At 43.4% G+C, this 16,961-nt stretch overlaps 1 protein-coding gene across 3 annotated transcripts in view; it reads left to right on the top strand.

Moving 5' to 3' along the window:
• Positions 1-16,961, top strand: part of ASTN1 (astrotactin 1) — a 311,322-nt gene that overhangs the window by 266,651 nt on the left and 27,710 nt on the right. For all 3 annotated transcript variants that reach the window (XM_010367398.2, XM_030937122.1, XM_010367397.2), the window contains exons 17-18: positions 7,623-7,891; positions 14,198-14,331. In XM_010367398.2, coding sequence (XP_010365700.1) covers positions 7,623-7,891; positions 14,198-14,331 — 403 coding nt within the window. The remainder of the gene's footprint in view (positions 1-7,622; positions 7,892-14,197; positions 14,332-16,961) is intronic.

The raw sequence follows: 16,961 nt of genomic DNA, 5'->3' as shown, positions 1-16,961 counted from the left end.
ATACCACCGTATGTTATCGATCAATTTTTGAAAAGCTGTTCGGGGTATACATACCATTTTGTTTCGGTATCCTACAGCTTCCAAATCCGCATAGTCATAATTGATGAATAAAATCATCACCTGGAGGCTCCTTGGGGAAAGGTTTAATGCTGTTTGGTAGGCAATGCTTCATGAGGCAGCAGGAAACTGGAAAACTGCATTTTTAGAAAAGAAAAATGTCAACAGGGATTGGAGGGAACGTAAGCATTTTCTGGGTATCAGTTAAACAAAAAATTCATTTTTCCAGAAGACACCTTTTCTCAAACATCCCAGTTAATGACATTTTGCGGAGGTGCCCTGTGGGTATCTGATGGCTGCTAATTATCTCACTGGACCTTACAGTACCTATAGATACTGCTCTTGAGGGACTGGCTGCAGGGCATGATTATGACAAAGACTTCCTGCTATTTCCAGAAACTTCTTGAACAAATACCAAAGAACAGGGTCTGAAGCATACAATAACCTTAATTTTGGAACAAAAAGTAATGGTACATGCTGACAAAAGATTTGTTTTCAACTTGTGCAAATTCATTTGTAAGAAGGGACAAGAACATAAACCCTTTGGACTCGGGACTATTTCTGGATGTGCTGGACAGTTGTGAACCACTAGTTTTTCCATTATTTAATCCCAAAGAAAAGTGTGTTTACTCTGAGTTGATGAGTAGCTGAATGTGAGGTTGGAGACTGGGAAGGGCTCTTGTGTGCAGGCTGAGACTGGGCAGCATAGCAAAACTACAGAAGACGCAGGTTTTCATGCTGCATCACATGACCATCCTTGGGTTCAGATTGACACAGCCACTGCCGTTTTTGCTGGTGATGGGGAGCATAGAGGCCAAATCCCAGTATGACTACAAGCACTGTGCCTCCCAGAGCTACATCCAACTGCTCCCACAGGGTGAAGTTTACCTTTCACCCCAGCTGCTGTTTGGTACCCATGGTTTCACTGACCCAGGACACCAGACATACCCTTTTGCCACTGTGTGACATTATTGGCTACAACTTTCCCAGATTTTCTCGCCGTATTGAACCACACTGTCTGCCCTTCAGCACAAGACCTGGCTGCTCCCTTTCTTAAACTTAAGTCCTCACATCCCAAGGGAATTAATGATCTTTGTATGTGTTTGTATGTTTTACAAAATTTGCAAAATGAACTTTTTGCAGTCTTTCCCCAAATCTCAGCAACTAGGTTACCTTTGAAGAATACCTATTTGTACCTGAAGGTAGTGGAACCCACTCTGGATTGATACCCCTCTTCTTAAAAGAACCCAGAAAATCTCAAAAGAACACAGGACAGCAATGCCCCAGATGAATTTAAAACCAGCCTATCTAGCTAGTACCTGCAGAATATACAGTGTAGTCATTTTGTATACAAGTCATTAGACATGATTTATTATTTCAACAAATACTTGTAGTCATTTAATGACTATTTGTTTAATGAATTGTTGAATACATTAGTGTATGTTACATATTAGGCATGTGGGATATTATAGTGGAGAACAAGGCATGATTTTGTCCTTCAAGGCATCTGCCATCCAATGGTGTTGGTGGTGAGCAGGGCAGGTAAGTGAACAGGCATTGAGAGAATAAGTAAATTTAGAAAGCACTCAATATGTCCCAGGCTCGGTTCTAAACTGTCTTTGTGAATTACATTAGTTAGCCTTTCCTACATTCTTACTAAATCAGTTCATTTATTATCTCCAGTTTATGTATGAGAAAGTTCAAACACAGAAAGATTAAGAAATTCACCCCAAATTTCACAGCAAGTGGTAAGGTCAGAGATCAACCCCAGGCAGTCTGTCTCAGGCCATACACATTAAACAGCCCTTGAGTGGCCGTGGGCATGGAGCAAGAGAAGTGGACGGTGGGGGCTAAAACAAATGTAAATTTCATAAGATTAGGTGACTGGGGGGAGAGAGAGAGAGAGAGAGAGAGAGAGAGAGAGAGAGAGAGAGAGAGAGAGAGAGAGAGAGAGGACACACCAGCAAGGAAGCTGTAATTTCTGACTTGAGCAACTAGGAAGTTAGCAGTGCGTTTTGCTGAGCTAGGACGTGTACAAGGAGGAATAGTTGCTGAGGAGATTGTGGAGGAAATGACGACTCCAATTTGGGACATATTGAGTTTGGGGTGCCTATTGGACATAGAAGTGGATGTCCAAGCAAGCATATTGAGGTTTTGTTCCTTGTGGGAGAGATCCTGGCCAGGGATATAACGTTGGCTGTGATCAGAATAATGCTTTCTCCTTTCTTCTTTATTGGTTGATGTGTTAGTAAAGGACTAGAGAACTGTTTACAAATGCTTTTGTTTTCTTCTTTGTGTTTGACTTTTTCTAAAAATGTAAACCTAAGATCATGACTTAGTATGTTCACTCCAACATGTTCATGGATACATGGAGATAGATATGTAGACCTAAACTAGGCAAAGACATTTCAAAGACAAAAAAGACATAGTTCCCGACCCCAAGGCACTTCTTATTTCATGTAGAAGCGGAGAAAAAGATGGTCAGTTTATGTCCTATCTTCTTTTCCCTAATTATTAATCCATTGCACTGTGTTTTATTTGAGCTCAGAGAGTATGTCATCATGACAGGTCTAGCAGTTCATTTTAAGTCCATAGTGATCTCTCTCTCTCATAGTGATGATTGAACATCCCAAGAGACTTATTAGAGCCTGAGTAGATGGACTTCTGTGTGAATTTTGATGACTCTAGGACATCTGGCTGGAGCTGTAGACTGGGGTGGGGGTTGGGGCAGATCCTGGAATGCAGGGTTTTGGTGGACTTCAGGGTGGCCCGTGCTTCATTTGCCCCACATCAAGCCTTCTTTCCTGTGGATCCTAAGCTGTCTCCAAAAGCTGGGATCTGTTTAGCTTGCATTTGATTTCTTTGCTGCCTAATGAACTGCTTCTGTCGTTCTAGCTGTGATGTCATTAGCATCTCGTTGCCTTGGGCAGCAGCTCAGGAGAGAGATTCTTAAGCAGCCTCAGAATCCTATAGGAATTGTACCAATTTACTTCATAACAAGTAATTCACCTCCTGCCCTGTCAGTTACCACCAGAAGAGCAGGTCCTGCATGAGAATGGGTCGGTCACTCTTGTCACCCTCATGTGCTCCTGAATCTAGGTGGGCCACTATGTACATGCCTAAGGCCATGTGCACATCCACAATGACATGTTGAGCTTTAAGGATGCCAATATTCTCATACCACAATGTTCTATTGGGGAAACTCATCCACTGTATGCTCTAGGATACAGATTTAGCCTAAAGCAAATGGCATTTATTTATAGCAAACTGTATTTGCAAAATGCTTTGCAGTTTTAGGATTGTTAACTACATTCAGGTTGGATGTTCTTCTATTTGTAAGAAACTGAAGTATCCTGACTGGACTCCGGAACCTTTTCTGACAACAGTGGAGTGAATTCTGCAGAGGTGGGAGGGAGCCACACCTGGGTATTCTTTATCAAAAAGTACCTTTGTCAATTATAAGATTTTGAGACCTTAATTGTAGCTTATTTCTTCTATCCAGTGAGATAGTGTACTTATTGGACTAGAATATTTATTTTGCTAAAAGATTGCTTAGTGTCTCTAACCTCTAGAGTAGTTCTACTCAGACTCTAGAGGGTAGAAGAGGGAAGATGCCCCAAAGAACTGTAATAGGTGTGGGCAGTGAAGGGGGTGAACCATTGGCTCACAAGGAAGTAAGGTGGGGTCTTCTCCTGCAACTCTCCAGGCACAAACCTCCCCCACTGTTCACTCCCACACAGGAGGAGTTAAAAGCAAGGGTCAAAGATCAGCCTCTTCTGAAGCTTTTAGGACCTGATCGACTCTCGCTTACCACAGACATGATGGTTATAGGCGCTCTCTTTGGGCTAAGGGAGATTTATCTGGGTTTTCACCACTGGACTCCATCATTTTAAAGAGTACTTCCCAATTGTATCTTTAACTGCACATAGGAAATGCATTTCTTATTTGAAAAATCTCCCTCACACACACATCTCTATTCTTTGCTGGAAGCTGAATAGATAGCTTTTGGGAGCTCCCTGCTCATCCCTCCTGTGCGAATCTATCTCCTCTCCAGACAGCCCTATGCTGTATGGCGAGGGGAACAGAAGGCAGTGGGTCTTGGCCTCCCGCAGGGTTCTTTTTATATGGACCTGAAGGTTTTCTGGAGACAGAAAATATAATTCTGAGTTAAAGCAAGAGTTTGGTGGGTCCCTTCCACGAATTTCTGCATCATTCCCATTCCTATCTACTCCCTAACCTTGCCAGGAATCTAGGACTGAAGGGCTTTGAGGGGGATTCGCTGCATCTTGATTTTAATTGGGATCGCCAGAAAACAGTAGCAAGGGGAGCAGCCCCTCAGATGTTTACAGGTATGACAAGACCTAGTGATGGCCAGCTGGAGGGCAGGAAGGCCCTCGGACCCTCAGCTCCAGGCTGTTTGTGGTCGCAGCGCCCTCTAGTGGCCACGTTTGTCATGAGAATTGTACAGGCTTAGTAATGAGGGGAGGGGGCGTGGGGAGCTTGCCTGGGTATTTGGGGATTCAAGGTGCGACAAAAGACATTGGTGGCATATTACTTCCCCTTTGAAGTAGTAAAACATGAAGTTTACTCCATGTTAAGGATATTGGGGGTAGGGGTTATTTTCCCTTCGGAATGTAATTTTCCTTTAATTATTCTGCCATCACCTATGCTCCTCTATATTTTTCTCTTTAGGGTAAATGTTATGGAATTGTTTTAGTCTCTAATTTTTTATTCTCTGGTTGAAGAAAAATTGTACCTCCACAACATTTTTAAAGTAGCCATGTGTTACTTTTTCATAGTTTATTTTCTATGGTGCCAAAGTGAGATTTACCCATTTTTTTCTTCTCCCGCTCACGAAAGTCATTTTAGACTTCTATCACCATCTAGCGGTCATTTCCTGGAGATTCTTTTCCCAGACACTAACATTCTCAACAAGGAGGGCTGCAGGACAGTAAGGAAATGCATATGATTGGAAGGTGCGTAAGAGCGAACTAGGAGACTTGCATGGCGAAATTTCAATAATCTTTTTTGAAAAGAAACTGTATCTTTACTGATTTTTTTTGTGGGGGGTGGGGAATTTTACTTATTTTCTTTCTTTTCTTTCTTTCTTTCTTTTTTTTTTTTTTTTCAGACGGAGTCTTGCTCTGTAGCCCAGGCTGGAGTGCAGTGGCGCGATCTTGGCTCACTGCAACCTCTGCCTGCCGGGTTCAAGCGATTCTCCTGCCTCCATCTCCCGGGTAGCTGGGATTACAGGCGTGCTTCACCACGCCCAGCTAATTTTTGTACTTTTAGTAGAGACAGGATTTCACCATGTTGGCCAGGCTGGTCTCCATCTCTGGACCTCGTGATCCATCTGCGTCGGCCTCCCAAATTGCTGGGATTACAAGAGTGAGACACCACATTCGCCTTTTACTTACTTTCTTAATGAAGTAGAGTTTACTGACAAAAAAGCACTGGGTTTCTGAAATGCTTGAGCCCTTTTCCATACATTGCATGAAACAACTTCAGAGAGACCGCTGGGCTTTGGGGAATGATGGACACGCACAGAACACTCATTCTGTTCCTCTCAGATGCAGAACATGATGCTTGATAGCCTGGATCTTTGGAGGCACTGGTTGGGAGGATTTGCAAAGTGGTTCCAGAAGGTGATTATGAGCTACAACTCATCAACTTCACAAAAAGAGCTCTCTTTTATGGGGTGCAGGGAGCTCTCTGCTATTCTGCTCTTGTTTGCTATGTAATATGAGCCCATTTAGAAACATCATGAGGCATTAATGAAGGGCTGTTTGTCCAGAAATCACACCAGGGATCAAAGACCTCACCCCACCCGCACTCGCTCCTGCCCAATCCATACAGTATATTGGAAAAGACTGGGGGCCTGGCCAGGGGCTGGCGGAGGGGAGTCCTCGGTCAGCTTGTGGCCACTTCTAGATACCCGTAGCCACGTGGTTGACTGGGTTGCATAAACTTCCATGTCAGTGAAGATTTACCCATGGGTGAAGTGATTTGAGGGTTAGTTCTATTTGAAGGCATCATTTTTGTTTTTGGTGTGAGTAGTTATGCAGTTATCTTATAATCTAGGACGGGCTTGAGCTTGGTTCTGGGTCGATTATTAAACAAAATGAAAGTATGTGATGAATTATATGCCATGTTTATAGTCAGGGAGTCCTTTGCCTTAACGTGCTAGGTAAAACTTCCTCATTGTTTCCTCTGGGAAACAACAATGCTGAAATGCCTTGTGATGTTTCTAAATGGGCTCATATTACATAGCAAACAAGAAGGGAATCACAAAGAGCTCCCTGGACCCCGTAAGAGATAACTCTTTTATAAAGTCAATGAGTCATCTCTACAATCACCTTCTGGAACCACTTTAAAAATCCTTCCAACCAGTGCCTCCAAAGGTTCAGCCCATGGTCTCTTGCATTCTTCATGAGTCTGAGAGGGCCAGAATGAATGTTCTGTATATACCCAGGATGTCCAAAAGCCTAGTGGTCTCTCTGAAGCTGTTTTACATTCAGGACTACAACTGTGCAAAAAGGAGGGATGAATCTCAGAAACCCAGTGCTTTTTTGTCAGCAAACACTACTTCAATCTTCCTTTAGAATTAATAAGTTAAATGGAGAATCATGAGGACTGGGAAGAGAAATACCAAGCAGTGCTTTCTTGTATAAAGAACAAACCATTATTCTCTGGTAGGCAATTCCTATGTTTGTCACCAAAAGTAGACAGAAAGATTCTTTAACTATCCTTTACTCAACAAACAAAATTGATGTGGACCCATCTCTCAAGTTTTGGAGGGCAAATCTTTCTGAAAAAGTCAAAATTCCCTTTCCATCTTCAATACATTGATTAATAATTAAACAGAGTTCTAGTCATCTTCCTCTCTGACCTGAAAGACTTAAGAATCAGACAAAAGTAGATTAAAACCCCAGCTCTCACAGTCTACTAGCTGTGTGACCTTGAAGCTCTTGGCCTCATTTTCCTCATCTATAAACTGAGTGTAATGATAGAACTCCATGCAGAGAGTTGTCATAATGGTTAAAGTAGACCTTGAACGGATCTCACTTTTATAGTACAGGCTCTCTAAATCTTAGCTATATTTATAATTAAAACTATTATGATGATGGTTTGCCATGTACTAGCCATAGTGTTATGTGCTTTATAAAAGGATTTGCCATTCATTCATTACCCAATGCTAGACATAGGTACTGTTCATATCTTTACTTCATAGATGAAGAAACTGAGTCATAGAGCAATCATTGTTATGGTTTGTGTTCTTGCTGAGGGTCATCAGCACAGAGCCCGATCCCTCTAGAGATTCAGTGGAGCTGATGATTCTGAGAAAAGGAACAGTCTAGATTCTCACTGAAAAGGGCCATTTCCAACTCTGTGTCACTGGGAGGTTGGGTGCTCCAAATTAAGTGGGATGGCAGAATCACAGAATTACCCCTTCAGCAGCTGTTTCTGATCCCAAACATTGGACCCCAGCACTCAGGGGCCATGAGGTCATGCTAGTCCTTACTTTTTTGACTCCCTCACTGTTTCTTTCCGTTTTGTGTCTGCAGGCAACTCCCCATCCGATGAGTCTGAGGAGCGGGAAAGAGACCCCAAGGTGCTGACGTTCCCAGAATACATTGCCAGCTTGTCAGACTCCGGCACCAAGCGCATGGCGGCTGGAGTCCGCATGGAGTGCCAGAGCAAGGGACGATGCCCCTCATCCTGCCCTCTGTGTCATGTGACATCCAGCCCTGACACCCCTGCTGAGCCGGTGCTGCTGGAGGTTACCAAAGCAGCCCCCATCTATGAACTAGTGACCAACAACCAGACCCAGAGGGTAAGAGGCCTGGGACTCTTGGCTCTGGGAGGCGTCAACCACAACAGAAGGCTTTTCAAATGGTGTGAGGAAGTGACAGGGTGTGATTGAGGGCCGTACTAGAATATGGATAGTGAAGCTTTTTGTTTAGCCAATCTAGGCACCTAATTTGTTTAAATTTGCATGTTTGCATGTTGTCAAATCATTACATCTACAACACCCAGGAAAATATGATTCAGGAGTCACAACTGAGCACTTGTATAGGGCTTTGAGCCCTACAAAAGGGTTGGAAGGAAGCAAGTAGGGAGGCACAACATTTGCCATCATCAAAGTCATTGTTCAGAGAACCCTCATGCCTTGGGGACAGTTATGAGAGGATGCTCAGCTCTGCCTCACTCTGGTTGGCTTGGGAGGTGGGCCAGCTTCCCTCGCTGATCCCTTAGCCTGGCCCAGCTGCAGCTGGACTAGAAGGAGCATATCGGGCACAGGTTGCAAAGGGAAGGATCTGGCAGCCTCAGCCTGGAAGGGGTTGGTTTCCTGCCCATCACTCTGGCTCTAAGAACAAAACACCACATCCAGGCAGATCTTTCTGCTTTTCTATTATGCTGCTGGGCCATTACATTTCCCAACCACTCCTCTTTTGCCTCTGCCTCTCCCTTTCCAAAGATGCCAGGAGAAAATGGATGGAACCAAAAAGAAGGGCTGGAGAACTGTGTCAGAGGCCGTAGCTCAGCTCCTTTCCTAGCTCTCCAACCTCCTCAAGGACATAGAGATCAGAGTGAGTCTAAACACAAAGCAGTAGCAACAGCAACAATAACAAAAGTAAAAACAAGGAGATGCTGGGTGTGGGACTTCTGGAACTATGGCAAAGGCAGCCTTGGGGACAAGGCGACAAGGCAGCAGGAGTCACAGCAGTGAGCTGCTTACCTGCCTGAGAGGTGTGCCCATCCAGGTGGGGTGATAATTGCTTTCTGTTTTCTCCTTAAGGAACACCTGGTGTTTGTTTCATAGGTAATGCTCAGACGAACAGGAGGGATTTTGTAGGTGTGTGTGTTTCTCTCACCTACCCGCCTCTGCCACAGATATTTCACTGAGTGTTTGAAAATAAGGTTTTTCACAGGAGCAAAACGATAAATTGTTCTCGTGGCCTACACATTTGTCTTCAATCTGATAAAGGTGGCTACGGGAAGAGGAGTGGGAGAAAAGAGACCTTCGGAAGGATGGATCTGAAAGGCTAAAGAAAGGCAGAGGGCTTGGGTCACCATGGAGACCCAGAGCTGCAATGTCTTTAAGCCAATGCTCAGCCCTCTTCTTCTCCCGTTACCTGCTCCTCTTTGTCTCAAGGCTGCTGCTGCTGATACCCTAAGAGCTCCTGGACCCCTTGCCTGGGAGCAGTGGGATCAGAGAGCTAACGCAAAACCATCCTTGTGACAGGGCATGCAGAGCTGCAGAATGGAGAAGGCATGCTGGGAGATGAGAGAGTGCATCATGTTTTCTATGGAGGATTGCGAGCAAAATGAGGAAGCTGAAGGAAGTTTGTCTTTAGCAACTCCCTTTCTGAATCCCCTACTTGGCCATACCTCAGGCCCTTCCCATTCTCCCTGCACCAGTTTTAAGAGGGGTTGAGAAATGCTTTCCATCTGGCCATCTTTTGAACTCCTTAATTTCTAAACACATAGACAAGTGATCCTAGCTGGAGTTCAGTCACTGTCACGTTTCTTCCTTAGACATATTTTGTCTTTGCCGTCCGCTGTTCTGTTTTTCTTTCTAATTTTGCCCTTTCCTAAAGAATGGAGATGATGATGAAGAAACTAAGAAGTAGAGGAGTGCCAAATCATGACATTAGAGTATAATTTAATGTGTGTTTTTATTTCTATCTCTGGAGCATCGTTGGGTCCATTTTCTGACCTTTGCTGGTCTCATTGTCCTCCTGTTGGGCTAAATAATCTCTGATGCTATATTTCAGTCTAATCTGAATATCATAAAGAAACCAACAAATAGGTCAAACCATATAGTGAACCAGGTATCTCAAACCCAACACATTTGAACTCATCATCTTCCAGCACAAACTCATACCTGTTGTGTGGCCATCCCAGTGAATGGCACTGTCTTCCACTAAGTTGCCTGAACTGGAGACTACGGACACTTCTTAGAATTTCCTCATCATTCCCAGCATCCATTTTGTCACCAAGAGCCAAAAATATCTCTTGAATTCATTCTCTTTTTATGATACCCCCATCACAACCTGTTTCCGATATCCTTTGTGATATCAGGCTACTATCCTGTTAAAGTAGCCTTCTCACTGGTCTCCCTAACAGACCACCCAGAATTATATATCTAATATGGACTTTGGATAATTTGGCATCAAAGTAATTTAATGGCTCCACAGAATCTATTGAATACAATCTAATGTCCTCAGAACATCATTACAAGGCAGTTCATGATCCAATTTTGTCTTCAGTTACTTAGGTTGTTACCACTCTATATCTTATACTCTGTACTCCAAAATTTAACTCTCTCTACTCCCTCAAACACATTTTTTATTCTGCATAAGGCCCTTCAGACTTCAAACTCTCTGTCCCAAGAATGTTCTCGCCCACATTTCTGCCATTGGAAAAGTCCTCCTGTTACTTCAGTTTCAGCTCAAATATCACCAGCTGCCAAGAGCCCTTCCTTTCACTCCTAGGCCAACCCAAGTATCCCTTCATGTAATTGCCATTGTGTGTGTATATACATCTTTTTATTATTATTATTATTATTGGTTTTTTTTTTCTGAGATGGAGTTTTGCTCTTGTTGCCCAGGCTGGAGTGCAATGGCACCATCTTGGCTCACCATACCTCCTCCCCCCGGGTTCAAGCAATTCTCCTGCCTCAGCCTCCCGAGTGCTGGGATTACAGACATGCGCCACCACGCCTGGCTAATTTTGTATATTTAGTAGAGATGGGGTTTCTCCATGTTGGTCAGGCTGGTCTCAAACTCCTGACCTCAGGTGATCCACCAGCCTTGACCTCCCAAAGTGTTGGGATTACAGGCGTGAGCCACCGTGCCCGGCTTGTATCTACATCTTTTACAGCATGCATCACCTATTATCACAGCTGTTGACATAGTTATTTCCTCCCCTCTAGACTATGAGGATGTTTTTCTTCTCCAGAATCCCAGTGCCTAGCAAGTGGCTGATGCATAGTTCGCTTTCTGCTAAATAAATGAATGAACAGATGCATAAATAGATGAATGAATGGATAGATGAATTTAGCTTGAAGTTCAACCTCTGTCCTTGGAGACAACAATAACAAAAATTGGAAGATTTTATTTCTTTCCCAGAATAAGGATTAAGTCTGATAACAAATGTGGATTCCCTATGCAATGCTGGGTACATTGTAGATACTCAGACAAATGTAATTTCCCTTTCTCTTTCTTTCCAAATGGGTTCCTTCTTAATTCCTCTCTTCTATCCTCATCCAACAGTTTGCAGTTACTTGCAGCCCAGGATTCAGAGAGTAGGAACTCTTTTTTGTTTGTTTGTTTGTTTGTTTGTTTGTTTGAGACAGGGTCTTGCTCTGTTGCTCAGGCCGAAGTACAGTGATATGATCTCAGCTCACTGCAACCTCTGCCTGCCAGACTCAGGTGATTCTCCTGCCTCAGCCTCCTGTGTAGCTGGGATTACAGGTGCCCACCACCATGGCCAGCTTATTTTTTGTAGTTTTAGTAGAGACAAGGTTTTGTCACGTTGGCCAGGCTGGTCTTAAACTCCTGAACTCAGGTGATCCTCCCGCCTTGGCCTCTCAAAGTGCTGGGATTACAGGCATGAGCCACCACACCCCACCCAGAGTAGGAACTCTTATGGAGTGGTGTGAATCGAAGATGGAGAATGAAAACTTTTGCAAAATGACATTTAGCATATTTGTCATCATAGGTATTTGTCCTTTCTCTTTTGGACTGAAAATCTGATCATGTTGCTCCACTGTTTTAAACACTGCAGTTACTTACCAGTGGTCTTGAAATGTGGCCCCCTGCCTCACCACAACACACCAGGCCTCTGTGTTTCAGCCCTGTCTCCCTCCTGCTTGCTGAGAATGTCTTTTCTCCCTCAGGCTGTCTTTTACAGACAGACCCACCTTTTTTCCATTGATTTTAGAAGTCAAGTTCCATCCAGGCTGGTCTTGTTGACATTTTTTTTCAACCTGGAACACTGCTTCAACTTTCATGAGTAAATAACTTTTGATCCAGCCCTCAGAGCTCAGATAAAAAGTTGCATCCTCATAGAGGCCTCCGTGTACCCCTCTGTGAGCTTATCTACTCTTCCTTGTCTCTCTTGTCACCATATGCGTTTATGGCAGCTCAACCTTTTCCTTTGAAGTTCTGACCACAGGTGTGGTGATTTGGTTATTGTAACTTTGCTTGTTTGTTTGTCATCTGACTTTAATATTTATGCAGACAGGGGCCACAGGTGTCTTGTGCATCCTCGTATCCTTAATGCTTCACGTAGAAAATGGCCTCTTGCAGGTGCTTAGCAAATAATTGTTGATTGAAGGCTCTGCAAGGCAGTAGTCACAATGTTGCCTTTATTCTACCTATCTCAAAGGACATCTGTTTTCCTAGTTTTAAGCAATGCACCTTTTAATTTTGAATTTGGATCAGTCAGGCAAAGCATAAAGTGGGCGTTTATGCACCAGGCTTCATGCTGGGAGCCTAAGATGTCCAGTGAGTCATGTTGAAATCAGGTTCTAGCATTGCCCTGTTCACCAGCCTGTGACCCTGAGCAAGTCACCTCACCTCTTTGACTCTCAGTCTTCTCCACTGTAAATCATGATAACCATTCATCAAAGTGTTAGCATTGAAAAAGGCCTTGTAAATTATAAATCTCTACACAAATGATAGTTATACTCATTCATTGGTTTCTGTTTCCTAGAGTCTTCCAATCCAGGGAGGGGGCAGGATGGACCCTTATTCTAACTATTCTAACCTAAGGTGGCCTATGTAAAGTTCTGAAAGAATGGAACATAGGCTACTGGCTTTAGGTTTAGACATTTTGGTTTTTGTAGAGTTATCTCTTTTTTTCCCTTTGTCTCTTTTTCTTTTGAATTCTTTGGTCTAAAATTTTCAAGGATAGCTAGGTTTCACTTTTGTAATTCACGGATTAGATGTGAATGTGGTGAGAATGAAACAAAGAGAAGAGAATCATAAGAAACAGCCACAGCTGCAGATGTTGGGCTCACCCAGAGAGAAAGTCCTGACCTTGGCCAGCTTGGACCAGCCATGCTCCCTGCAGCAAGTCCCACCGTCTCCCTCCCCTTGGGGTGGGGCTAAGGCGAAGGGTCAGTACTCCATCAGGATCCACATCCTCACCAGGGACTGGCCCTATTACGGGTTCTGTTACTTCGCTGGTCTAATTTTATCCTTCTGTCCTTTTACATAATAGTAAATATCTCTATGAACCCTCTGCATGTAAAGAATTCTGGTAGGTTCTATGTTGGTTACAAATTTCTACCTAAGACTCAACCCTGTTATTCAAAGACAATAATAATTGCTGGCATTTATTGGTGACTAATGTGTTCCAGGTACTATGCATACATTATTTCATTTGGCATATATTATTATATTTAATTATCACAGCAAGTCTATTAGCAAAGTGCTATTTTTATCCCATTTTATTATTGAGGAAACTGAGCTTATGTAACTTGCCCAAGGTCACATAGCAGTGATTGGCAAAGTGGGAGTTCTCACTCAGGGCCGACAGCTCCAGAGCCCAGCTCTTAGCCTGTGTGCCACATTGCTTCTCCTGTTCATGATTTACTAAGAAAGAAATGCCTAATGCCTAATCACAACCCAAGGCAGCATTGCAAAAATATTGTAAGCAGGTTAGAAAGCATGCTGAAGGAATGCAAAGGGAATACTGGGGCAGGTAGATAAGTATGCACAGAGAGGCATTTGGGAAAAGGCTAATGCCCCTGGGCGGAGGGAAGAGTAGAAGATGTGTGGTAGAGGCATCATTTTTTTTCTAAAGCCTAAGTTGTGGAATGATGGAGTGGCATATGAGGCAGATGGAGGGCGGAATATGACTTGCTCCCAAAGTGGCAGCCCGTTACCACAAGGGGGAACTGTTACAGTAAAGGGAGAGGGACACCCTAGAGGTTCTAAGAGGTTCAGCCTTCCCAGAAACAATCTCCTGGAATCAGAATTTGAGACTCCACAATGATAAAGTGGCCACACAACCTGTTGCCAGAAGTAATTAAGGGCCATGCAGATCCTTGACACTCTGCCTCTTGATTCTGATGGCCTAGCCCTGGCTTCTCAACACTCAATCTTTTCCCTGTTCTCTCACGCAGCTCTTGCAGGAGGCTACCATGAGCTCTCTCTGGTGCTCAGGGACTGGAGATGTCATCGAGGACTGGTGTCGATGTGACTCCACTGCTTTTGGAGCTGATGGACTCCCCACCTGTGCGCCTCTCCCGCAGCCTGTGTACGGTTCTCTTTCTTTCTTTCAGCATTATTTTGTAAACAAATACTGAGTGTCTACTATTTGCAAATAAATAGGCTGGGTACTGGGAAACATAAAGAAAAATATGACACAGTACCTGCCTTCAGAGAGTTTTCTGTCTACCAGGGGAGTCAGCACAGGTGGTTTGATAGAAGAAAGGGTGTGACAAGTGTTAACAAGTGGCATTTAAAGAAAGTGTGAAGAGGGAATGGTCAAGTCTGAACTGAAGCCGTGGTGAAGGCTTTGTGGAGGAGGTGGCACTTGAACTTCTCCTTGAAGGTGGAGAAAGTCGGACAGCATAACTAGAAGACAATGGGGAGAAAAGTGCCATTGTAATGGAAGAAGTTAGAGATCTACACTGAGAGCTTAACTAGACCAACAACATAACCACTCATTGAACACTTACTGGGTGCCAGGCATTGTATGGAGCAGTTAGATACTGCTCATTTAATAGACAAAAAAGAAAAAAAAAATGCATTCAAATGGATTGAATGATTTTCCCAAAGTGGTAGAGCAGGAAGCAGAATTGGCGAAGAGGAATGTTCTTGGCCATTATAGAATGGAGAGGATAAAATTGAGAGATTGTCTGGGGTAGAACCAACAGGGCTTGGTGACTGAATGAAGTAGTGGTGAGGAGAAAGGAGAAGTGGAAAGTGAACTTAAGACTTATAACCCTGGTGGCTGGGAAGATGAATAGGCCACCACCGAGCAAAGAAGAATAAAAGGATATGCAGGTTTGAGGAGGAGGCCAGTTTCATTTGGGCTTGCCTTGGAGCTGTCACAGGGTAGTTGAGTGTATGGGGATGTTCATTGTGCAAAAAGAAAGATGGAGCTCTGCAAAAAAGTAAATACTAGAGATGAGATTTCAGTCAACCCCAGAGAAATGGGAGATGAAACCACAGCTATTAGAAAGAATGCTTCAGAACAAGAATCAAGTGGGAAGAGCAGAGGGCTGGGAATGAACAATAGGAGGGTCTGCATTTGAGGGGTGAAGAGGATGAAGTGCTACAAAGGTGTCTGAGAATGGACATGCCCACTTTCCTTCCCCTCAATGGAAGACTAAACAGAACTGGCCAAGCTGAGAGCCGGGACCTGAGACAGGAATCTCTTGTAGCCTCTAATATGGCATCTCCCATGGGACTGAAGCCACAGGAATATTGTATCTGATAAAGAGTGCTGGCAGGACAAGCTGGAAGAGAGTGACCCCAGGGGCTGGTAAGGCAAAGAAATCCTGAAGTAAGGGTCAGGACCTGCAAAAGTGGGAGGCTGAGTAGGCAGGATCAACAGATCGCTTAGGAAACCAGCAATGGAGAGGCTGCCCTCAGGCCTGTTTCATGCAGGTGTGGGTAGGCACTATAGGACCAGGACAGAGCAAGAAGAAATCAGAGAAAGAGGAGAATGCAGCACTAGAGGGTCATTACAAGCCAATTTCTTCTCTTGTCCAAAGTCTTCCTTCTCTCTGTAGGTGATGTTAGATACCTACAGCCTTTGGCTGTAGATCTACCAACTTTTGGCTTCCTGTTCTTCATAGTCACGATTTGGACTTCTTGAGTTAAAAGAGAATCAAGCTCATTATTAATAACAGTTCTTTCATTTAATATAAAGGGAGCCGCTAGGAGAACTGCTGCTGTTAGAGTAATTCACCTGATAAGAGAGCTACCTCTGAAACAATACTGAAGCTACCAAATTGTTATCAGGTGGACACAAGATCCAGCCGTAATGTCCTAGGGCTTATTTTGTTTTTAAACCTGTGTTTACTAGATCTTATTGCAAAAGATTAAATTGGGCTAAATTTTCATAAACAGTAAATGTCTATTTAAGAGTTTCCTTTTCTTGACAACTGATCACCTCCTTCAGTAGCAAACCTTAATTTCAGTGGGAAACGAAAATATACTCTAGTTTTACACAAGTCTGTGTAAATCATATACGCTTCTATTTCTCGAAAGAGGCTGGGTTTAGTCCATATTTTCACAGAATTTGTGTTCTCAAAAGTCTAACTTACTTAATATTCCTAATGCTTTTTTTTTTCAAAATAGCACTCTGCATATGACTCTGATTAATGAATTTGTCAATATCCGCACTGTTTTGGGTCTATTCCATCTTCAATGTCATATGCAAACTATGCACTCGTTCACTAACAGAAGAGCATGTGTTTTGTATTATTTTCCCACTAGTTGAATTCCTTACTTTTGTGCCCACAGCCTACTATAATTTATTTTTGAAACTCTTATAATATAGTATTATAATCACATGTATAATTATATGCTTCTATTGTCCACTAAGCTCCATGAAAGAAGGGACTGGGATGGGCTTGTGCACCACTGCATCCCCAGCAACAAATGGGTGCTTCACAAATGTCTATTGAATTAAAATTCAAGATTGCACATGGTTTGGTGTCATTCATTCTTAGTACCTTGCACAGTGATCCTTGAGACCACCGACAGGCACCTGTGAGCAGAGCAGAGGAAAGGAGGGTCAGGAATATGAGTGATCATGAGATCTGGGAACCAAGGATGAGATAAATGGCAGGGATACTTCTAAGGGAGGGAGTCTGGAGTGAGCAGGAATGGGGAACGTTCCCAGAATCCAGTGGTCTTGAAAGAAACACAGAA

The sequence above is a fragment of the Rhinopithecus roxellana genome, chromosome 8 (assembly GCF_007565055.1).
Source record: "Rhinopithecus roxellana isolate Shanxi Qingling chromosome 8, ASM756505v1, whole genome shotgun sequence".
Lineage (NCBI taxonomy): Eukaryota > Metazoa > Chordata > Mammalia > Primates > Cercopithecidae > Rhinopithecus > Rhinopithecus roxellana.
This window is presented reverse-complemented; position numbering and strand designations above follow the sequence as displayed.